Source organism: Mesoplodon bidens (genome assembly GCF_964165515.1).
Source record: "Mesoplodon bidens genome assembly, chromosome: 4".
NCBI classification, from domain to species: domain Eukaryota; kingdom Metazoa; phylum Chordata; class Mammalia; order Artiodactyla; family Ziphiidae; genus Mesoplodon; species Mesoplodon bidens.
The window spans coordinates 65,893,092-65,918,222 of record NC_138160.1 but is presented as its reverse complement, the minus strand read 5'-3'; the positions used below and the strand labels follow the sequence as shown (position 1 = coordinate 65,918,222).

At 42.2% G+C, this 25,131-nt stretch overlaps 1 protein-coding gene across 3 annotated transcripts in view; it reads right to left on the bottom strand.

The window, feature by feature from the left end:
• The window catches only part of RASGRF2 (Ras protein specific guanine nucleotide releasing factor 2), a 243,459-nt gene that overhangs the window by 15,621 nt on the left and 202,707 nt on the right, over positions 1 to 25,131 (bottom strand). For all 3 annotated transcript variants that reach the window (XM_081232427.1, XM_081232428.1, XM_081232429.1), the window contains 3 exons: positions 15,052 to 15,164; positions 2,707 to 2,767; positions 2,290 to 2,393 (listed from right to left, as the gene is read on the bottom strand). In XM_081232427.1, the coding sequence (XP_081088553.1) occupies positions 2,290 to 2,393; positions 2,707 to 2,767; positions 15,052 to 15,164 (278 nt within the window). The remainder of the gene's footprint in view (positions 1 to 2,289; positions 2,394 to 2,706; positions 2,768 to 15,051; positions 15,165 to 25,131) is intronic.

The following is a 25,131-nucleotide window of genomic DNA, read 5'->3' as shown; positions in this document are numbered from 1 at the left end:
ATTAAGTGCTAACTCAGAAACCAAGACCATTTTCCGTGGATCAGCTTTAAAAAATCTTAAGCCTTAGCAGAAGGCCTGAAAAATCCATCACTACCAAAAATGTTAATCAAGAACAGCATGTTTTCCTCCACTTTTCTCTGACAGTCTCTAGGAGAATGTCAATTCTACGGGCAGGGACTTTCCTTTGTTCTCCCCAGAGCCCGGAACAGTACACGTGGTAAGGGCCGAATGAACAAATGCTGGTGTTAGCACTTTGCAGCCCGTTCATGGGATGAAGGCAGTTACGGTGGTGGGAGCTCAGCCTGGAGGAAGGTCTGTCTTCTGAATAACGTCCCTGCTCCTTCATTTCACTCATGAGTGGGTCACCGGCTCACCGCAAGTGAGGGACAATCAAGCTGGAGCATACAGGAATTATTTTGTCAAGGCATTACCAAAAATAAAATGAAATTACTCTGACACATTCTTAATCCAGCAATGTTGACTGAGTCCCTTGACGTGGGTGGTACTGTTCCCATCCTGCAAGGCTGTTGGACATAAAGATGTGCTTTTTCCACGGATGAAAATTGGTACATGTTCACAGAGGCACAGAGGAGGAGAGGTGAGAAGGGTCCCAGGAAGAGACCACACCAAGGGCAACCACAAAGATTCAGGCTTTGCTGTTTCTCTTCTTCCATAGTGGTCATGTTTCCCTCCCTCCTGAATCCTCACTGCACTGGAGGATAGTCAGGAGGTGGGGGGAAGAGGCACTGCACTCCTAACTCAAGTCATCAAATAGTCAGTGGGTTCATTTGTACGGCCAAGGGGCCACGTTCCTTTTTTCCCCATGTTCATGGATGGGTCTACAATTGCTGAAAGAGGGAAATAAGATAAAATGCATAGGGCTTCCCTGGTGGTGCAGTGGTTGAGAGTCCGCCTGCCGATGCAGGGGATATGGGTTTGTGCCCTGGTCCGGGAAGATCCCACATGCTGCGGAACAGTTGGGCCCATGAGCCATGGCCGCTGAGCCTGCACGTCCGGAGCCTGTGCTCCACAATGGGAGAGGCCACAACAGTGAGAGGCCCGTGTACCATAAAAAAAAAAAAAGGATAAAATGCATAAAAGAAAAGTCTGCAGGAGCATCTTCTGGCCCTGCCCCTTATACTGTAGCTCTGACCACCAACATGGCTACACCTGAGCCTCCATCATCCTGGATGTCCTCTTCTCTACATACGACATGGACCACACTCATACCTCTTACCCAGCCCCTCCCTTACCTTTCATTTAGTTATAATTTCACAGGGGACTTATGCCAACAGTTGTTATTTGTCCAAACAAAGGCCTTGTTTGTAGAGCTGCTGATTAGGACAGCAGGAGGGGGCTTAAAGAGCCTCCCTTACTCTGCACATGAGACAGTTAAAAGGCAGTAGTGACATGGATGCTCATTACGTGACAGCGTTCACTTGGCAGATACCCACACCAAGTGTGCTCTGTGCAAAGCACTGTCTTGGGAGTCTACGCTGTTCTGGAGTCTCGATGCTTAGCAATACCTCCTGATTTATGGACATGGGGGAAAAATTGCAGCAGAATTTACAGAATTTCCCAACATCAGTGTTTCTCAAAGTATAGTATTAGACCACGCAGAATTATCTGGGATTCTCATTGAAAATGAAGTTTCCTGGGCCTCAAACCTACTGGAATCAGGATCTCTGGCGGGGGGGGTGGGCAGGGAGCGGTACCTAGGGATGTCCTTTTTTTTTTTTTTGCGGTACGCGGGCCTCTCACTGCTGCGGCCCCTCCTGTTGCGGAGCACAGGCTCCAGATGCGCAGGCTCAGTGGCCATGGCTCACGGGCCCAGCCGCTCCGCGGCATGTGGGATCTTCCCGGATCGGGGCACGAACCTGTGTCCCCTGCATTGGCAGGTGGACTCTCAACCACTGTGCCACCAGGGAAGCCCGGGATATACATTTTTAACAGGTTTCCCAACTGATTTTAGGCACCATGAAGTTTGAGAACCACTGTTATACTGTATTGCGGTTTCTATAACACAAAGATGTGAGAGGACAGAGAACTTTGTGTTCTATGGTAACTGTAGTACATACAGAAACACAGGAGTAACCATCTTGAGAGTTCCCAATATTTCTATATAAATATTTCCAACATAAAGTGGAACCAAAAGACATTCAAGTGGGACCAAACCAACGTAAGATTAAGAGCCACAGCTCTGCGCACACACATCTGCTGAGGAACAATGTCAGCTGTAGGGCAGCCGGCCCTGCCTGCAGGGACCTGCTGCTGTGAGGGCACACTCACTCGTAGGGAATGCTTCTGAAAACGATGTGGTCCAGGAGGGTGATCTGCTCAGCCATCTCCATGGCCGACAAGGTCTCAAAGCATTCGGCCTTTGGACAGTCCGTCTGCAAGAGATGAGGGCAGGGAATGAAACACACCAGGAAGCAAGGTGCCTGCCAGCTCACTGCAGCTGCTTGGAGTACAAAGTCCACCCTAGATTCCAGCTATGAAGAAAATGGCAGAAAGCTCAGAAATATCAGCCGGCATTAATATCATGGACCAACTGCTAAACCCCAAGCCAAATCTGGTTTTTCTCACACAGTTCCAGTGACAGAATATACAGTCCAGAACCCAGTTATCAGTTATGGGCACAGTGCTTGCCTTTGAGAGGTAAGTCTTACATATAATTGTGCAGGATAAGACCACGGCTGAACTTACCAGTTGAATTATATCCTCCGGTTTTAGGTGGATGTCATCTTGATCATCTTGTGAAAGGGCCCTAAAAAAAAGTCAAAATATCCTCCATGAAAAGAAAATAGACATACCAGAAATGAAATGACAAAATGCAGTTCAGTTTTCCCTAGGTGGAAGTCGGAGGGTTCCGGTCTGCGAGGCTGTGGAGACGTGAATTGAAGACAGAGGGTCAAGGAAAGAGGAAAACACACATGTTAAAGGCAGAGGAGGATCATCAAGAGAGCTGACTTATAACAAGGAGCCAACCTGTTACATACAAGTTATATATAAAACACCCACTGTGAAAGTGAAGCAGAGGGTAAGCTGGTGCTTTGTGTTACTGAGAGGATCTATGCCACGAATCTGGGTGCCTTGCGTTGCTATCAGCCAGGGTTTCTAACAGGCCTAAGTGTCCCATCCACAATCCTCCAGCCCCTACCCTGGCCCCTCCCTGCTGATGCTGAGGCAGAAGATGCAGGCGTAGGTAGACCAGAAGCTCAGGGTGGGGTTCCTGGGTAGCAAGAGTTCAAACAATACCAGGTAGAAAGCCAGAAGGTGAACTCTTCCCCTTTGCTTCCCAGGTGGGCTTTCCTGAGACACATTTGGTACTGTATCCCCACACTGGGTGTTATTCGGCTCTCAATAAAATTTTTTTTGATCAGTGACAAATGAATAAATGAATACATAAGTTAAGGTGGGTCCTGGTTCCACAGTGACAGTGATACTTTCACGTCCAAGAGAAGTTCAGGGTCCGGAAAATTAACCTGATTATATAACTTGCCATCTGGACCAAACACTTTAAGTGTCCTAAAATGAAGGCACAATCATATATTAAAAGTATTAAAATATTTAAACAGTGTCCAACCATGTAGCCTGTCTGCTGGAGGACACTAGTTTCAAAAAGCAACAATGATGTGATGTTCTATTGTGTTCTGAGTTGATAAAAACAAAACTATCACCCTCGAAAATATAAAATCACTGAGGTGGGTAATTGTATGCTCATTACATGCCAGGCATGTGCTAACCATCTGACACACACTCTCTGCTATATCATAAAAAACCCCTATAAAGTAAGCACTATTATCTCCATTTTATAGGTGAGGAAACAAAAGCTCAAAGAAATGGACTAACTGGCCCAGGGTTCGGTCCAGTTTGCTTTCCTGTTGCTCTTGCTTGTCATGAGCAGCCTTATGAAAGGCACCACTTCAAAGGTCCAGCATAGAACACACACCAGAATAGGTCAATTCCTTTTCCTCTATCTTCCTTCTCTCTAGCTGTTTACCTGGGAGCAGAATCCTTCTAGATCACAGGAATGGCAATCCTCTTGTCTGCAATTAGCTGTATCATTTGTGAGAAGAAAAAGTCACCATATGCTAAAGGGCAGATTAAGGTGAGGAAAAAATAAGTAAACATAACTCTTTCTCCAAAGACTGTTACATCACACTTAAGGGTTAGACACAGGGGAAAAGTGACTCTTTCCCAAAGCGCATGTCATCCTTTCTATGGTAGCCTATGTTCTTGGAGAGAGATCAGTGGCCTTACAACTATGTGTATCCGTGGAAAAGATCCTTTTTATGAGGCTGGGCAATATTCTTAGCTTGGAAATAAATGGTCCAGAAGTTAGTTTGCTTCTATCAAATGTTCCTCTCCTCAACGATCTTACCCTAATATTCCAAGATACATCTGGTCCCATTCAGTTACCTAACATTTCTCTATTCAGAAGAGTCTGTCCTATTAATCAAAATAAATGCTATCTCTTTTGAAAATGTCCCCTTAGAACAAAAGTTCTTAACCCTAGAGTATCACTAAATAATCTCTAGAGGTCCACTTTTAAAAATGATATCCAGGGGCTTCCCTGGTGGTGCAGTGGTTGAGAGTCCGCCTGCTGATGCACGGGATACGGGTTTGTGCCCTGGTCCGGGAAGATCCCACATGCTGTGGAGCGGCTAGGCCCGTGAGCCATGGCCGCTGAGCCTGCACGTCCGGAGCCTGTGCTCCGCAACGGGAGAGGCCACAACAGTGAGAGGCCCGCGTAACGCAAAAAAAAAAAAAAAAAAGATATGCAAATGTGTGCATATATTCATATGTTCATTTTTCTGAGAGGAGACTGCTTCCATCATATTCTTTTGGGGAATCCATGACCCCCAACAAGGTTAAAAGTAACTATAGAAATGTATACTCTGACATAAAACAGCATGTGACATTGCCATTTTACAAAAGATTTTCAGTATTATTATTAAGGAACCAGCTCCAGAATTTGATGCCCACCCACGAATTCGTTAGTGATGGCAAGTCAAATTCTTCTTTCTTTTTTTTTTTTTTTTTTTTGCGGTACGCGGGTCTCTCACTGTTGTGGCCTCTCCCGTTGCGGAGCACAGGCTCCGGACGCGCAGTCTCAGCGGCCATGGGTCATGGACCCAGCTGCTCCACGGCGTGTGGGATCTTCCCGGAGCGGGGCACGAACCCGCGTCCCCTGCATTGGCAGGTGGACTCTCAACCACTGCGCCACCAGGGAAGCCCTTTCTTCTTCTTTTTTTTTTTATGCTTATAGTTACAGTTTTATTATAAAGGATATAACTCAGGAACAGCCAAGTAAAAGGAAGAGATGCATAGGGCAAGTCAAATTCTTAAGGTAGATGTGACCCAAGGAAATAGCTCAGAACAATACAGAGATGTGTTTAATAAATGAGGATAATCCAGCTGTCAAAAAACACTTTGCACCGGGCTTCCCTGGTGGCGCAGTGGTTGAGAGTCCACCTGCCGATGCAGGGGACACGGGTTCATGCCCCGGTCCGGGAAGATCCCACATGCTGTGGAGTGGCTGGGCCCGTGAGCCATGGCCGCTGAGCCTATGCGTCCGGGGCCTGTGCTCTGCAACGGGAGAGACCACAGCAGTGAGAGGCCCGTTTACCACAAAAAAACAAAAAAACAAAAAAAACACTTTGCACCAAAATTAAAAGTGATTAGAAAGTAAAATACTGAATTGATGACTAATTATCTTTGAAGATATTTTCAAGCCAGGAGGTGAACAAAATCCACCTAGTAAGAGAGGTAGCCCCTGACTCCAAATAAGAGTAGGAGCAAGAGGTCATTTTGGTGTAAAAGTTCTAATGGGTCTGAACAAAATAAATGCTATGCCTAAACACTGACATGTCAAATATTCTTGACCTGTAACGTGTAAACATCCACAGTGAGTACCTTAGCTTGATACAAAAGTTTCACAGAAACACAATCGCCTGGATTTCCTTTGATTCTGGCAAACTGATTTGATTAAACCAAGCAAAACATTTATCCTGGCCTGTTCATTTGAATACCTGGTTTATTGTATGAAGCAATTTGAATAAAGTAGTTTTTCTTCTACAAAAAAAAAGGAGTCTAATGCTGCTTGGGGCTGTGTGAGGTTTGTGGGTCCCCTTTTCATGACTGAACCCATTCCAGTTGACCATCCAAGAAGTCAATCATTGTTTCTTTTCATTCTACGGCATGTTAGTTGTCTACAAAAAAAACTATACTGCATAGATTCAGAAGCCAGCTGGTCAGACAACGTTGGAGGGTCGTGGTATTTTAGGAATATAAAAGTCTTGAGCAGAGGTTTTTATTCACAAACAGGGCCACAAACTACCTATGCTAATTAAACTTCTTCAGCATAAAGTATCCCCTGTGACACTGCGTAAGGAGGGGATGATTCATCATAGAAAGCTTTCACTTTACTGCATTAATGTATTATGTGTTTAAATACATGTGTCATGTTTATATCTCACTGTTATATGACTTGAATGCATCTAAATCTTTAACATCGGGACTATTTTTTTTTTTTTTTTAACCTCTCAAAATCCTAACTTGTATTCGATGGGAGGTGTGTTCAGAAAAGTTCCCTTCAGATGTGAAGGCCTCTCTAACCCTGGTCCAGTTCCAACAGAGGATGGATTTGCTTCTAGTCTTCTGACTACCTTAGAGTTTGATGAATACTCCAGGATCCTGGGTTTTCCCCACATGTATCACTCATTATGATCAATTTAATATTTATGCACTTATAATGCAATACCAGATAAAAAACTTAAAAGGAAACGGGATTATGCAAATTCTATAACTAGAAAATTTCCCCTTCAAGTGTAGAAATCATGTAGTCTTAAAAACAGAGCCAAGAGCCACTGGCCTCTGTCCTCGAATGGGCCGCTTGCTTGCTATTGTGACGGGCTGGCCTGGGCCCATGGCATGGCCTGCCTCAGACTCTTCTCCTCCCCACCTTGTGAATGGTTTAATCTCATGTTGCTTCTGGGACCTGCCAGACCACCTCTTCCTTCTCATGCTTTCTCAAGCATGACTTTCCTTCCTGCTGGGCTTACTGGAGCCCATTGCTACCTATGCTCTGGCACTTTTTTTTTTTTTTTTTAAAAAGGCAGATGTCCATAAATGCATGGAAATATTTAATACTAAATTCTCTTGGTTTCAGCTGAAAATAATTCCCTGTTTGTTTTCAAATTAAGAAATGAACTAACAGGAAAATCTTTATAATTTTCAGGGTTGTTAAATAATCCTTTTTATTTCTGTTGCTTTCTCATATACCCCATGATTTCTTTTTTTTTCACAAAGAGATTTCATGAATGATAACATTCCTTCAGTTGATGGTTCTGTCTAGGTCTTACTTCCTACTCTACTTTCTAATCATTTTGACATGATTTTTAAAAACACACATTTCATACATATAAACATAAGTATCGGATATGTAAAATTATCAACCCCCCTAAAGACTAATACATGATTTATTCCTCCTATAATCACAATCTCATGTGCTGGGATAGGGTGTATATATGTTGAGACTAATCTCACTTCACCCCAGCTTCGCCCTCCCACCCCATGTCCTCAAGTCCATTCTCTATGTCTACCTCTTTATTCTTGCCCTGCAACTAGGTTCATCAGTACCATTTTTTTTTTTAGATTCCATATACATGCGTTAGCATACGGTATTTGTTTTTCTTTTTGTGACTTACTTCACTCAGTATGACAGACTCTAGGTCCATCCACCTCGCTACAAATAACTCAATTTTGTTTCTTTTTGTGGCCGAGTAATATTCCATTGTATATATGCGTCACATCTTCTTTATCCATTCATCTGTCGATGAACATTTAGGTCACTTCCATGTCCTGGCTATTGTAAATAGAGCTGCAGTGAACATTGTGGGACATGTCTCTTTTTGAATTATGGTTTACTCAGGGTATATGCCCAGTAGTGGGATTGCTGGGTCATACGGTAGTTCTATTTTTAGTTTTTAAAGGAACCTCCGTACTGTTCTCCATAGTGGCTGTATCAATTTACATTCCCACCAACAGTGCAGGAGGGTTCCCTTTTCACCACTCCCTTTCCAGCATTTATTGTTTCTAGCTTTTTTGATAATGTCCATTCTGACCGGTGTGAGGTGATACCTCATTGTAGTTCTGATTTGCATTTCTCTAATAATTAGTGATGTTGAGCATCTTTTCATGTGCCTCTTGGTCATCTGTATGTCCTCCTTGGTGAAATGTCTGTTTAGGTCTTCCGCCCATTTTTTAACTGGATTGTTTGCTTTTTTGATATTGAGCTCCATGAGCTGTTTGTATATTTTGGAGATTAATCCTTTGTCTGTTGTTTCATTTGCAAATATTTTCTCCCATTCTGAGGGTTGTCTTTTGTCTTGTTTATGGTTTCCTTTGCTGTGCAAAAGCTTTTAAGTTTAATTAAGTCCCATTTGTTTATTTTTGTTTTTATTTGTTACTCTAGGAGGTGGGTCAAAAAAGATCTTGCTGTGGTTTATGTCAAAGAGTGTTTTTCCTGTTTTCCTCTAAAAGTTTTATAGTGTCTGGTCTTACATTTAAGTCTTTAATCCATTTGGAGTTTAGTTCTGTGTATGGTGTTAAGTGGTGTTCTAATTTCATTCTTTTACATGTAGCTGTCCAGTTTTCCCAGCACTACTTATTGAAGAGGCTGCCTCTTCTCCATTGTATGTTCTTGCCTCCATTGTTGTAAATTAGGTGCCCACATATGCGTGGGTTTATCTCTGGGCATTCTATCCTGTACCACGGATTCTATATTTATGTTTTTGTGCCAGTACCATACTGTTTTGATTACTGTAGCTTTGTAGTATAGTTTGAAGTCAGGGAGCCTGATTCCTCCAACTCTGTTTTACTTTCTCAAGATTGCTTTGGCTATTCGGGGTCTTTTGTGTTTCCATACAAATTGTAAGATTTTTTGTTCTAATTCTGTGAAGAATGCCATTGGTAGTTTGATAGGGATTGCACTGAATCTGTACATTGCTTTGGGTAGTATAGTCATTTGCACAATATTGATCCTTCCAATCCAAGAACATGGTATGTTTCTCCATCTGTTTATGTCATCTTTGATTTCTTTCATCAGTGTTTTATAGTTTTCTGAGTAGAAGTCTTTCGCCTCCTTGGGCTGCTTTATTCCTAGGTATTTTATTCTTTGTGTTGCAATGGTAAATGGGAGTGTTTCCTTACTTTCTCTTTCTGATATTTCATTGTTGGTGTATAGGAATGCCAGAGATTTCTGTGCATTAATTTTGTATCCTGCAACCTTACCAAATTCATTGATTAGTTCTAGTAGTTTTCCAGTGGCATCTTTAGGATTTTCTATGTATAGTATCATGTCATTGGCAAACTGTGACAGTTTTACTTCTTCTTTTCCAATCTGTATTCCTTTTATTTCTTTTTCTTCTCTGATTGCTGTGGCTAGGACTTCCAAAACTATGTTGAATAAGACTGGCGAGAGTGGACATCCTTGTCTTTTTCCTGATCTTAGAGGAAATGCTTTCAGTTTTTTCACCATTGAGTATGATGCTTGCTGAGAGTCTGTCATATATGGCCTTTATTATGTTGAAGTAGGCTCCCTCTATGCCCATTTTCTGCAGAGTTTTTATCATAAATCGGTGTTGAATTTTGTCAGAAGCTTTTTCTGCATCTACTGAGATGATCATATGGTTTTTATTCCTTAATTTGTTAATGTGGTGTATCACATTGATTGATTTGCGTATACTGAAGAATCCTTGCATCCCTGGGATAAATCCTACTTGATCATGGTGTATGATCCTTTTAATGTGCTGTTGGATTCTGTTTGCTAGTATTTTGTTCAGGATTTTTGCATCTAAGTTCATCAGTGATATTGGTCTACAATTTTCTTTTTTTGTGATATCTTTTTCTGGTTTTGGTATCAGGGTGATGGTGGCTTCATAGAATGAATTTGGGAGTGTTTCTCCCTCTGCAATTTTTTGGAAGAGTTTGAGAAGGATAGGTGTTAGCTCTTCTCTAAATGTTTGATAGAATTCACCTGTGAAGCCATCTGGTCCCGGACATTTGTTTGTTGGAAGATTTTTAATTACGGTTTCAATTTTATTGCTTGAGATAGGTCTGTTTATATTTTCTTATTCCTCCTGGTTCAGTCTTGGAAAATAAATAAATATTTCATTTTTTTCTGCTCTGATCTTTATGATTTCTTTCTTTCTACTGACTTTGGATTTTCTTTGTTCCTTTCTCTAGTTGTTTTAAGTGTAGGGTTTGATTGTTTGAGAGTTTTCTTTTTTCTTGAGGTGAGATTGAATTGCTATAAACTTCCCTCTTAGAACTGCTTTTGCTGTATCTCATAGGTTTTGGGTCGTTGTGTTTTTGTTGTCATTTGTTTCTAAGTATTTTTTTATTTCTTCTTTGATTTCTTCAGTGATCTCTTGGTTATTTAGTAGCACACTGTTTAGCCTCCATGTATTTGTGTTTTTTACAGGTTCTTTTTCCTGTAATTGATTTCCAATCCCACAGCATTGTGGCCAGAAAAGATTCTTGATATGATTTCAATTTTCTTAAATGTACTGAGGTTGACTTGTCTCAAGATGTGATCTATCCTGGAGAATGTTCTGTGGCATGTTCTATAAATATCATGGAATATTATATAAATATCAATTAGATCTATCTGTTTTACTGTGTCATTTAAAGCTTGTGTTTCCTTATCTATTTTCTGTTTGGATGATCTGTCCATTGGTGTAAGTGGGGTGTTAAAGTCTCCTACTATTATTGTGTTACTGTCAATTTCTCCTTTCATGGTTGTTAGCATTTGCCATAGGTATTTACGTGCTCCTATGTTGGCTGCATAAACATATATAATTGTTATATCTTCTTCTTGGATTGATCCTTTGATCATTATGTAGTGTCCCTCCTTATCTCTTGTAGCAGTCTTTATTTTAAAGTCTATTTTACCTGATACAAGTATTGCTACTCCAGCTTTCTTTTGATTTCCATTTGCATGGAATTTCTTTTTCCATCCCTTCACTTTCAGTCTGTATGTGTCCTTAGGTCTGAAGTGGGTCTCTTGTAGACAGCATACATGTGGGTCTTGTTTTTGTATCCATTCAGCCAGTCTGTGTCTTTTGGTTGGGGCGTTTAATCCATTCACATGCAAGGTTATTATCGATATGTATGTTCCCATTACCATTTTCTTAATTGTTTTGGGTTTGTTTTTGTGAGTCTTTTTCTTCTCCTGTGTTTCCCGCTTAGAGAAGTTTCTTTAGCATTTGTTGTAAAGCTGGTTTGGTGGTGCTGAATTCTCTTAGTTTTTGCTTGTCTGAAAAGCTTTTGACTTCTCCATTGAATCTGAATGAGATCCTTGCTGGGTAGAGTAATCTTGGTTGTAGGTTTTTCCCTTTCATCACTTTAAATATGTCCTGCCACTCCCTTCTGGCCCATGGAGTTTCCACTGAAAAATCAGCTGATAACCTTATGGGGATTCCTTTGTATGTTATTTTTTGTTTTTCCCTTGCTGCTTTTAATATTTTTTCTTTGAATTTAATTTTTGTTAGTTTGATTAATATGTATCTTGGTGTGTTATTCCTAGGGTTTATCCTGTATGGGACTCTCTGTGCTTCCTGGACTTGGGTGACTATTTCCTTTCCCATGTTATGGAAGTTTCCAACTATAATCTCTTCAAGTATTTTCTCAGACCCTTTTTTAATTTTCCCTTCTTCTTCTGGGACCCCTATAATTTGAATGTTGGTGTGTTTAGTGTTGTCCCAGAGGTCTCTGAGATTGTCTTCAATTCTTTTCATTCTTTTTTCTTTATCCTACTCCTTGGCAGTTATTTCCACCATTTTGCCTTCCAGCTCACTTATTTGTTCTTCTGCCTCAATTATTCTGTTATTGATTCCTTCTAGTCTATTTTTCACTTCAGTTATTGTGCTGTTCATCTCTGTTTGTTTGTTCTTTAGTTCTTCTAGATCTTTGTTAAACATTTCTTGCATTTTCTCAATCCGTGCTTCCATTCTACTTCTGAAATTCTGGATCATCTTTACTATCATTACTCTGAATTCTTTTTCAGGTAGATTGCCTATTTCCTCTTCATTTATTTGGTCTTGTAGGTTTTTACCTTGCTCCTTCATCTGTGACATATTTTTTTGCTGTCTCTTTTTTTTATGAGTTGGATTGTGTTCCTGTCTTGCTGGTTGTTTGGCCTGAGGCTTCCAACACTGGAGTTTGTAGGCTCTTGGGTAGAGCTGGGTCTTGGTGCTGAGATGAGGACCTCCGTGAGACCTCACTCCGATGAACAGTCCCTGGGATCTGAGGTTCTCTGTTAGTCCAGTGGTTTGGACTCGGATTAAAGTGTATATTTGAATGATTTTTAAATTGCATTCACTTGTTTATTTATTTATTTAATATTGTTGTGCAATATTAAGTTAGTTTTTTTAAATTGAAGTGTAGTTGATTTACAATATTGTGTTAGTTTCAGGTGTACAGCATAGTGATTCAATATTTTTCCAGATTATAATCCATTATAGGTTTTTATCATGTCTTTTATCATGTTATTATCATGTCTTTTCTATAGACAAGGTAATGAAGCCTAAGGAAAGTTAAGTTTGACAAAGATGTAGCCTGGTTTTACTTGGGCTGTATTGGCTTGATGGCAGAAACTATTTTTCCCAAGAGCTACTGTCAGTGCTTTCTACTAATAATAATAACAACACCCTGTAGCAGTAATATGAGTACTAATTATGTTTCAGGCATTGTGTTAACCTCTTTACACATATTATATCATGTGATTTTCACAACAACCCAATGAGGAAGGTATTGATAGCTCCACTTTATAAACGAGGAAAATGAGGTTGAGATTGATTAAGAAACTTGACAGGTATTAGTGGCTGAGCAAAGATTTAAACGTGTGACATCCTGCAAAAGTTAGAATCAGACTGTTAGGTGTTACCCTCCCAGGCTGTACCATCTACTAAAATTTCCATTCTTATCAGTCTTACACTTCTAATTCTCAGGTCACTTACTCAGCAAAAAGAACTTGTACATCTTAAGCCTGATGAATAATAAAGACCTGAGATGGTAAGTTAGTTTCATCTGAAGTAGTAGTGCCAATCAGCTGAGTTTTGAGCTCACCTGTGGGTGCAGGAAGAAAGCGCTCAGGATTGATTGGTGATATCTGGCATGGGTGCTGTGATGGGACAGGCAACATGAGGGCCTCAAACTGGCCAATCCTGACAGCCTTTCCCAGTCTGAGCCCCACCCCGCCCCCATTTCCCTGTCAGCTAGTTAGTCAAACGTCCCTAGGGGCACACACTTTCAGACCCTAGCTTTTAATTATCAATGTTTTAAATACAGGAGGATAATCAACTGTTCACATGGAGAAAACAGGAACAGCAATCACTCACAGATATGACCACTCATCCACCGATATCAGGCTTTATCTGAAGATGTATTTAGAATTTTAAAATCTGAAAATAAACATAGTAACTGAGTCCCTAAACTCACTTAGATGCTTCATAGGATGGAGAAAGTGACAAAGGCTCTTAATAGTTTCCTAGGGTTGTCCTAAACAAGTACAAAAAACTAGGTGGCTTGAAACAATAGAAACTCATTGTCTTAGAGTTCTAGAGGCTTGAAGTCCAAAGTCAAGGTGTCCACAGGGCCATGCTCTCTCTGAAACCTATAGAGGAATCTTTCCTTGCCTTTTCCCAGCTTTTGGTGGTTTGCCAGCCATTTCTTGGCATTCCTTGGCTTGCAGATGCATCCCTCCAATCTCTGCTCCATCTTCACATGGCCTTCTCTCTGTGGCTCCCTCTGTCTTCCCACAGGCATCTTCTTATAAGGACACCACTCATATTGGATTAGGTGCCCACCTGCCTCCAGTATGACCTCATCTTAACTAAGTACATCTGCAATAGCCCTATTTCCACATAAGGTCATATTCTCAGGTACTGAGGGTTAGGACCTCAACATATTTTTGAGGGGGACACAATTCAACCCATAATAGCCCACAGACCAAAGAAGGGTCTGGCTATGGGATCTTGAGCTAATGGGACTAAGAATGACTTGTAGGCCAATTGCTAAAATGTTACAGACCAGAATCTGGCATTGCTGCATCAGGGAGGGGCCTCCAAAGGCATGGTGGATTGAGCTAAATTGGACTCCCCTCTACACACAAACATTCTGGATAACGAAGAAGCCACAATAGAGTTGAGCATAGAAGAAAGGAAGGGGTCTTTCCAGAGTTTGTGAACGAAGAGGGAAGTAGAAATCAGAATGGTGAAGGAGTACCAGGCCCTGGCAGGTAGGGGCCGGGCTTTCCACCCCGTGTAGGGACAGACATATAGTGAGGTGGAAAGCTGTAACTGAAATGTCCATACAGAGACATGGATGGCTGCCCTCTTCATGTAAAGTGGACTGGAAAAAATCCACCCATCTGTTCGAGCAGCTATAAGAAAGTTTGTTAACTGCTTGGATGCTTGGTGCAATGACAGACACAAGCAGCCTCTAGTGGGAAACCTGAAGTAAAAGACTTTGTCACACTGAAGTGTGGGATCCAAATTTATACAACCTACCTGATGTGGAAATCTCCATCTAAGAAGCTGACAGTAAGATTGGTCCAGGACCAGTGAAACAAGCTGAAGAAAACGCATAGCTGCTCTATGACAGCACATCCACAAGCCAGGTGCACAAGACTCCCACAGAAACACTACAACCCCGCTCATAAACATGAGCTTTTAATAGACACTTAGAACCCACATGAGGAAAAAACACCTCTGCAACACCTGCTGGACCTGCAGGAGAGGATCTTCAGGCTCTTGGTTCTACAGCAAACCACCATCTGCCCACACAAACAGGAGCGATTGTAGTGCACACAAGTTATGTCACCCAGTCTGAAGTCTTCCCGAGGCAGCTTTCCCAGCGAGGACGGAATCCCTGCTGCCCCTCAGGAGTCTAATATACATCCTTCTGGTTTGACAGGATCTTATTTTCTATAAACACAGCACAAATCAACCAGTGTGATTAATAGGCACCTACAATTGCCTTTACCTCAGGATATTCGCTGTGGCTTTCCGTTCTTGGGGAAGAAGATCTGGGTCTCGCAAAACTTCTTCTAGCAAGTTTAGGACATTCATCTTTAGTTCGTTGTTGAGTTCAAAATCCTATAAAATGAAATGGACCTTTTTAAATTTTAGTTTTGAAGGGTTTAGCTCCATGACACCATTCCTCGTGACAAATTTATGGAAATTAAAATGTATGGGCCCTAAACCCTTCCCCCTCCAGAGATTCTGACTTAATTGGTTTGGGATGGGGCCCTGCCACTAGGCACCTTGGGGGATAGGAATTCCTCAAATAGACATGTGCGCCCCTTAGCCTGGAACACTGCCTCCCCCCAGGTTTATTTCTATTGATCTCTCAGCTGTAGGAGGTGATATACTTTCTCCCAGGAGCCTTCTTAAGTTGACCCAGTGGGATAAAGAGCTTTTCCTTGGTGTTCCCATGGTACAACCTATCACAACTTACTGTACTATAAGGGCTGATTTAATTGTCTGGTTTCCCATTGGTCCATGAGTAAGAACAGTAACTGGGGCATAGCAATAGCTAAAAAAAAGATTTTTTCAAGAATAAAGTCTGTCATTTGGGCAGTGACTTGAATGAAGAACTGCAGTACAGGTATGCTAAAGAATAAACGATACACACCAATGGGGCCATGTCAAACAAACACAGGAGTGAGATTGAAAGGGTACCCACCCAGCAAAGTTGGTGCCATATGAACACCAAAATGATTAATGAGAGTAATAAGCAATAGCCACCTGAATCAAAACCACCTGCAAGTCCCTACTGATGCCCACAAACAAATACATAAATAGAGAAATACATAAAGAGGGTGGAAGAGAAAGCTATTCTTTACAGTGGACTTCCAATAAATGCAAAGGAATATAAGAGTTAGAAAATCACCATTTTTGACCAAAGCAGTAATAACTGATCAGGTAAGGATCATGAATAGATGCTGAAATTTATGGTGGAACAGAATTAATAGTGTCAGAGTACTCCTCCCACAATGCTACCATTAGAGATTATTTATTAATTACAAAGAAAGAATCTGACAGATGCCACCTGAACCAAGTGATCAGAGTTGCCATCACCAGTAATGGAGCAAACCAACATCATGGACCCACTAACGTAATGTTCCGTGAAGAATCATCACGTAGTATTTTTGCCCTAAACACATAATCTTGCGCTTGCATTGTGAGGGAGCACTGGCCTGTACACTCCAAAAATGTTAACGTCATCAAAGACAAAGAGAAACTGAGAAACTGGTCCAGTTTCAAGGACACCAAAGGGACCAGAGCTAAATGCAACAGGTGAGCCTGGATTAGATCCAGGATCAAGGGGGAACTGCTACACAGGGCATTACTGGGACAACTAGCAAAAACTGAGTCAGAACTATGTACTAGTTGAGAGCACCCTATCCATGTTAAATGGTCCTGAATTTGATCATTTTGCTGGGGCTGTTTCAGAGCAGGTTCTTGTTCTTTGTTGGGGTGAGGGGAGGAGAGAGAGAATGTGAGAGAGAAAAGGAGAGGGAGGGAGAACATTCGTGGCAAACATGTGAACTATTAGTGATTCCAGATGTGTATCCGTGCACTTTGTTTAATTCTGACATTTTCTCTTGATTTGAAAATTTTCAAAGTAAAAAGTGAATAAAAAGGTAAAGTTATAGTTCTTTTATTACATGCATTCTCATAAAATACCAACAGCATACTGGTAGCATCCTGGGATTGTCAGGTATTCGGAGGTGAACTGAATGCTGCCATGACTTGCTTTCAAGATCTGACTCTGACAGACTATCTTTGTACATGCAGGCATGAGGGTTTATTTTCCCTCTTATATAAAGTTACCCATTATAAGTACATTTTAACTTTAGGAAAAGTAATTTTGAACCACTGACATTCTGAATTCTTTTAAATGATGAGAGAGAATATTGCTAATTGCCATGGATCCAATAAAAAGAAAACAGCATACTTTTATTATATTTAGTAAATTAGGAGCATAAAGTCCATAATTTCACGAACTGTAGACAATGCAAAAGTCTGACTTAACTTGAATTGAGTATCTGTGAGCCTCAGGTTGGTGGAGAACAGTGTCATTCATTTTTCTCAATATTTCACTTTCACTGTTTGACAATCAGTACCATTTCTTCGAGAACAGGAGCCACTAGGGCCCCAGGCAACACCTTCAGTTGATATGTTTTCCTAAAATTTCACCTACTTATTGTCCAACAGCTTCTTGGCTATTGCTTTTCTTTTAAAATGTATGCGAGGAGGAGACAGTAATACCTTGCTGCTGATCTTTTCCTTTGTCCCCACCCCCCAGTTTCAAAGGTAATGGGAATGATGTTTATAAACAGTTAATGATCTCACCTACTTCAATCTTCATGCACTACCAAAGGATTTCTCAGCCACCAGGAGTCTTTGCTTAATGAATATTTGATATCTATTATTGAGATGACTGAATCCTGTAGCTATGTTGAGTCTCTCAATGATGCAAATAATCTGATTATCATAAATGGATTAGTGTGAAGGACATCAAGCCAGTGTTTGGACCTTGTTGTGGGCTAATTAGTGGTTTAATCAACAAGCATCCCCAAGCACCTACTGTGCCCCAACCTGGGCTCAACAGGAGGAATGCTTCTGAGACCCCAGGAAGGCAAATTCTGTGAAAGGTCTTGTTAAAGAAAACAGAATGTAATTTGATTATTCTGAGCTCTGGGGAGACTAGCCTAAGAGAGACCTTTGCAAACTTGGTGAAATCTGCCCAGACACTATCTGAAGCACAACAAACGGTTACAGGTGAATGCTTGCTTTGCTGAGGATGTAGCTAATATGAAGTAGATTAGCTAATGATGGCTGAGTATGAAATGTAAGAATTCTCCCTCATAGTTTTCCTTTACACTTGCACAGGCTTTTATCACGTTCAAAGTGACCTTCTGTATATGATTTCAGCTCGTCCTCAGCCGACCCAGGGGCAGGTAAGGCGGGAACCAAGATCCAATTTCACACCCAGGCGGCTGAGGCTGACAGAATGTGATCACGTGGGGTGAGATGAGGCACACAGGGACGGGGCCGCGCGGGGACAAGAGCACAGATCTTCCACCTTACTTCCACCTGCGCTTCGCAAACTGTCACGTGCCCACGAATCACCGCAGATTCCGGTGCAGCAGGTCTGGAATGGGGACTGAGACTCTAATTTTCTAACGAGCTCCTGGGTTTTCCTGGTCACACTTTGAGTAACAAAACTTTGCCACTAAAAAAAAATTCATGCAAAAAACAACTCCTCAAAAACTGATAACAATCTGAATCCTGTGATGTACAACCTAGAACGTAAATTTATCTTTCTTCACCAGTGCATGTAAAATCCAGAACTGGCCATTCAAAAATCCCTGTTAAAAACATAGTACCTACTACTCAATGAAAAGAAATCTGAATCAGCTCAAAGGCACTTGCCCTATTTAAACCCAGAGGTCGATTATTCACAATAAGTCTGTCTGACCGCCATTTTGTAATTATCTAGAATCTCATTTTTGGCTACGTTTCCCCAGGTCCTGAAATGGGAAACCAGAATACTGGGTGGTGGAGGAACAGCGGCTCCTTGGCAATGTCAGCAACCAAGGCGCCCACAAGGTGGCGCTCCCGGGTCGCCTGGCTCGTCGGGAGTCGGCAGCGCCTTTCCCGGACCCGCGGGCGGTGTAGTGCGAGCCGGGCCCGAGCCAGGGAGCTTCGGGGTAAGATGAGTATAAACCCCGCGGCACCCAAGAGGGCCTGCAGTTATCCCAGAAACAGCTTACTTAGGTTAGTTTTCGTTTTCCAATTCATCAAGCAGGGCTGAGGAGGCTGAAGACTGGAAAAAAGAAACCACCCTGTTTTCAAAGAGGCAGAGCCCAGAAAATGTGAGACTTTTACATTTCAGTCTCTAAACAGGAGACTATAGCTCGTGTTCTTTCAACAATTACCGAGCACCTCAATACCTGGGGCTCTGGGAGAGACACAGAACAGCCAACAGAAGTCTGGGCAAATGGAGGAGATACTAACCAATGAAACACAGGGAGAGGGGCTTTAAGAGGGGGGGGCATCTCGGGCTTCCCTGGTGGCGTAGTGGTTAAGAATCCTGCCAATGCAGGGGACAGGGGTTCGAGCCCTGGTCCGGGAAGATCCCACATGCCATGGAGCAACTAAGCCTGCGAGCCACAACTACTGAGTCCACGTGCCACAACTGCTGAAGCCCACGCGCCTAGAGCCCGTGCTCTGCAACAAGAGAAGCCGCCGCAATGAGAAGCCCGCGCACCGCAACGAAGAGTAGTAGCCCCCGCTCACCGCAACTATAGAAAGCCTGCGCACAGCAACGAAGACCCAACACAGCCAAAAATCAATAAATAAATTTATCAAAACAAGAAAAAAAAAAAGAGGGGAGCATCTAAAAGCAGGTGAGACCCTGGTGCCTGATTGAGTCTTAGGAGAGGCACAGGTCTGGGAACCCCCTGTAAAGAGGTGACAGCTTAAGCAGAGTGTCCAAGAGCGGAATGTGGCAAATGCTTAGGAACAAAAAGTTACCAACCGATGATGCGAGAATCCTCCTGGAGAGGTAAGCTATTGGGACATGAGGATATTTTACCAAGATTTTATAGACTCTACTCAAACACATCCAAAAATGATTAGGAGAGTCAATATTTTCTCTAGATTAGTGAACAACTCCTGAGGTAATTATCATAACTGAGACTTAGTGAGTTTGCCGCACGCTAGATGATATTCTAACCACCCTATTATCTAATTCAACCCTCAACAGCAACACTATTATTCTCATTTCACATATGAGGGAGCCAAAGTACAGAGAATCTAAGTAGCTTGTCCAAAGTCACACAGGTAGCGAGTGGCAGACCCAGGACACAAACCTGGGCAGTGTCAGCTCAAGCCTGAGTGTTTTGGGGTTTTTTTTGTTTTTTTTGCGGTACGCGGGCCTCTCACTGCTATGGCCTCTCCCACTGCGGAGCGCAGGCTCCGGACATGCAGGCTCAGCGGCCACGGCTCACGGGCCCAGCCACTCCACGGCATGTGGGATCTTCCCGGACCGGGGCACGAACCCGTGTCCCCTGCATCGGCAGGCTGACTCTCAACCACTGCGCCACCAGGGAAGCCCTCAAGCCCGAGTTTTAAACTGCTACATAAGGACTCTCCAGAAACAGCGGTTATCAGTGAAGGAGCACTGGTGGCTTGGGCTGAAAGACACATCCAAACAGTAGCTGGTTACCGTGCTGAGCCTGGAACTATCTCCCACCTATACTAACAACCATTTGAGACACAGATCTTGAGACTGAGGTTTGTATGAATAAGACTAGACTACAGAACAGAAAAATCATCTGTGAGGCAATAAATCAGATTCTCTGGCACTTTAAAACAGACCCCTGTTGATAGTTTAGGCACCTTGGAAATTACCTTCATTCTTTCAGGAGAGCAGGGTAATAATTATAATATACTACATATGGCCAAGGGAACTCTAGGACATTGGGAAAGGCTGATTCAATAAACACAGTTTGAGGGTAAAGAGAATTATGAGAGTAATTTTCTCACTGTAATCAGTACAGTGTATTCCTAACAGTGGCCAGAGTTTTTAAAAGGAAAGTGGAAATACTGCAGAGTGGAGTAAAACCCCATAAATTTTAATACCTAGACCGAAGGACTCATAAAGAAGGGGCTTAGGATGTGTTAGGCTCAAAAATAAGAGCCTAAGTTTGGACTTAATGATTTTCAAGAAAAGGAAAAGCAGCCTACTGTTTCCTGCCTTCTTGACTACAGAAGATGAAAATTTTAATTGAAATTGTGGTGTAGATTTAGGTTAGATCTGGACCATTTTGTCAAATGGGAAACTGAGGCAAAGATGCTGACCAATCTTCCCAAATCTATGCAAATCTACGATCTCCTCTGGATGTTAATGAACTAAAAATAACAAGCCTCTAAACCAGTGTGGTTTTCTGCTCTTCTGGGGAGGGGAACCTTCCTTTAGAACTTTAATGTTGACACCTGATCCCAGGGGGGATTGTGCTGGCTGAAAGCTGGTATGTGGGACCCTGCCCATCACCTGCCTGGCCTTGTCTACCTGCCACCACCCTGGTTTGCCCACCTTCTCACCACCTCTGGGCAACCTTGACTCTGAATTGGGGTTTCTCACTGGAAAAGTGAACAGTAGAGTTTTCCAGCATTTCTCATCACCAAACTACAAAAATATTTTAACCACTATGAAATTTGGTTTTGTCTGCACTATAAAAAGAACAGTCTGGGACTTCCCTGGTCGTCCAGAGGTTAAGACTTTGCCTTCCAATGCAGGGGGTACGGGTTCAATCCCTGGTTGGAAAGCTAGGATCCCACATGCCTTGCAGCCAAAAATCCAAAACATAAAACAGAAGCAATATTGTAACAAAATCAATAAAGACTTAAAACAAATATGGTCCACATCAAAAAAAATCGTTTAAAAAAAAAAAAAAAGAACAGCCTAACTGAAAATTTTAAGGAAAGGCATTAAGTTTGGAAGGAAGCCCTACAAAGCAATACCATAGTAATTCTAAACTTTCCAATACCTGTTCAACACTTACTAGTTATTAATTACTCATAAGATTTAGAATCTTCAAAGAGGGACAGGATATATAGGAAATGTGTGCCTGACTATCATGTAGGAGCTTATTATGCACCAGGAAAAGGTAGTAAAATCCAGATATAATTAAACCCCAAATTTGGTAAGCACGGATGCTCCTGGTGGGCCCTCAAATATTTGTTGGATGAATGGATAAAAGTTCCTGGGAAGGGTTCCTAACTTTGAGACAAGTGGTAATAAGCTACCTAATTCTTCTTAAACTGGCAGTTTGGGAAATTAGTTTAGCAGATGTGAAGTGGGAGGCTACGAGGAGAAGGCACAATGCAAAGTGTGGAAGCTATGTCAGAACAAAAATAACTGAGAAGAGGCAAATGGCAATGAATGACACCAACTCAGCGAGAAGGAAAAAGCCATGCAGAAAATCATTTGTTTGATCATTTTCTAACAAATGACTCTGCATGTGAATGACTTGTTAAAATTCAGCCACTAGACCTGAAGAGCTGTGTGTATAAGAATTTTAAATATTGCCCTACAACCTTGAAATCAGATAGCCCCCAAGCTTACATCTTTAAGGTTCAAAAGAGAATCAGCCTGTTTAAAAAGCGTTTATCAGAAAAAAAGAGGATTTTTCCATATGCTGTGTTTTCCATTGGTTTCTAGATAGGTGGTTAATTGATATGGATTGTAGCTTTCAAGACAATGGCAAGGATTGGAGGGAGAAAGAAAAGTTTGGAAGGGCCTGGGGTTTTTTTGTTTGTTTGTTTGGGTTTTTTTTTTAACATCTTTATTGGAGTATAATTGCCTTACAATGGTGTGTTACGTTTCTGCTTCATAAAGTGAATCAGCTATACATATACATGTACCCCCATATTTCCTCCCTCTTGCGTCTCCCTCTCACCCTCCCTATCCCACCCCTCTAGGTGGTCAAAAAGCACCAAGCTGATCTCCCTGTGCTATGTGGCTGCTTCCCACTAGCTATCGATTTTACATTTGGTAGTGTATATATGTCAATGAAGGGCCTGATTTTAATCCTGATTTTGTAAACTTCTTAGTTAATTAATGCCACATGCCAAGAAAATTTAACTCGAATAAAAGCCTTAGGAAAATGCTAGAATGTGTTCTCTAAGCTATGCTTTGTTCTCCCTTCCTGGATTCATGAGAGGGGAAAAAACTGATAAACAGCTGGTCGGTTTCCCCCACAGAGAAGAGACTCAGAATCATAGGAATGTGGTAGAATTAGAACCTTTGACATCCATCCAGAGAGAAACTTTATACCAGGAGATGAAATATAGGTTGGTGACAGACTGGGAGCAGAGTGGAGAGGAGAGAAACACAAAGAAAATGGCAGCAGGTGAGACAACACCTTGGACCTGAATGAACAATTTGAGCTACCAACGGTAAGCAGGCTCCTTGGAGTCCTAAGGTGACTTTAAGTGATGGAGGGTTGCTAGTCCTGAGGACTCGACTGCACGCCATGGTCTCCAGAAACGCTTCCAAGGTCCAAGAGTGATTATGAGCATGCAGAATGCAAACTGGGAAAAATGAGAACCGCCCCCCCTCCATGGCACTTTCACCAGAAAACTCTTACAGCAGAGATAAGAAGCTATCAAAGTACATAAAATCCCATGTGTGCTTCTCCGCATTTTCTCTGTCAATAAGCTCTAACCACAAAAGGTTAAAGAATCCCACTAGTTCTAAAGGGAAAACTAAATTTCTGTCTCAGCAACTAATGGAAACTGAAAATAAGTTCCATTTAAGACGCTGGCTTCTTAAACTCTTAATTCTATTTCACACTGACTTGAATAAATCCTGTTGTAAATGTCTTGCCAAGCATTTTTTAAAAGACAAGCATGGAAAGCTTAAGGAGAGTTTAAAGGATGACAATAGGGATGCATAAAAGGTAAGAAAAAGCTCTGGTAAGCAGTTCAAGGAACTAGGATCTTCTTACTTAGTTGTTTGCTTGGACCGGAGAAAAAGAGTTTGGATCTGTCTTCAAGATTTAAAAAAAAAATAAAGAGAACCCATATTTATCAGATAATAGCTTCTTATATATTATATCTATATTTTCTAGAGCAATTTGACAAATCATTCTTTTCTGCAGAAGAACCCCATACAGATCATTAGGCCAATTTTACAAATTTACAGTCAGCACGTACTGGAATCCAGACTAGAATTCAGGTTTCCAGATTTCTCTCCTCACATGAGTCCTTTCTGACCCAGAAATTAAAGTGTAATGGGATGCTATTCTGAGGGGAGGAGAGAACAATGTCAAAAACAACAACAAAACCCAGCAGGATCAAATACTACACAGGTGAAAATAAGTACCAGCTATGTGTCCAGGAAATCAGTAGGAGCCAAAAGGACTTTAAGTTGCTGTCCTAATTAAACTAAAGAGAGCATTTCCTATTTCATTTTGGCTGCCTTCGAGGGAAGTCTGAGCTTGTGAACAAACGCTGGTTTGTACCTGGTGGATGTTTGAGATTTCATAGCTTAGACATTCAGAGGTCAACGGTGGTGGTGTGATCAGCTAGAAGCAAATGGGGACCAATTAATAAGGACGAGACTAATATAAAAAGTATGGGGCTTCCCTGGTGGCGCAGTGGTTGAGAGTCCGCCTGCCGATGCAGGGGATGCGGGTTCGTACCCCGGTCCGGGAGGATCCCACATGCCGCAGAGCGGCTGGGCCCGTGAGCCATGGTCGCTGAGCCTGCACATCCGGAGCCTGTGCTCCGCAATGGGAGAGGTCACAACAGTGAGAGGCCCGCGTACCGCAAAAAAAAAAAAAAAAAAAAAAAAAAAAAGGGTACAACTTCACTAAAATTAAATAAATATGTTATTAAAAAAAAAAAAAAAAAAAAGTATGTAGCCGGGCTTCCCTGGTGGCACAGTGGTTGAGAGTCTGCCTGCTGATGCAGGGGACACGGGTTCGTGCCTCGGTCCGGGAAGATCCCACATGCCGCGGAGCGGCTGGGCCCATGAGCCATGGCCGCTGAGCCTGCGCTCCACAATGGGAGAGGTCACAACAGTGAGAGGCCCGCGTACCGCAAAAATAAACAAACAAACAAACAAACAAAAAAGTATGTGGCCCACGGATTATATTCCCATTTGTTGATTTTTATAAAAGCATTTGCAAGGTTGAAGCAGTAGATGACTAATTTATCATTAAAAATAAATTTTTCATAGCTGCCAGCATCTCACATTGTGACTGAATTCTCTCTTCTCGTTCCCAGCATCCCCCGACAAGAACCCACTGGCAAGTGAAGGCCCAGAAGCCTCCTTGTACTTAGGGGCCCCTGAGCGGTGGGGCTGCATCCCGATCCACCTGGGATAGTGGGGGACTGTCTGGGGTCCCGAGGCCTGGGGAATAGCGGGGGTTTTCTGACCTGTGACCGTGGACAACACCAGCCCCAACTCCTGCCCTGGCCAGTGACTGGCGGAGACTGGTACACAGGAGCCTGCTAATCACTGTCTGAATGCAGGAGGCAC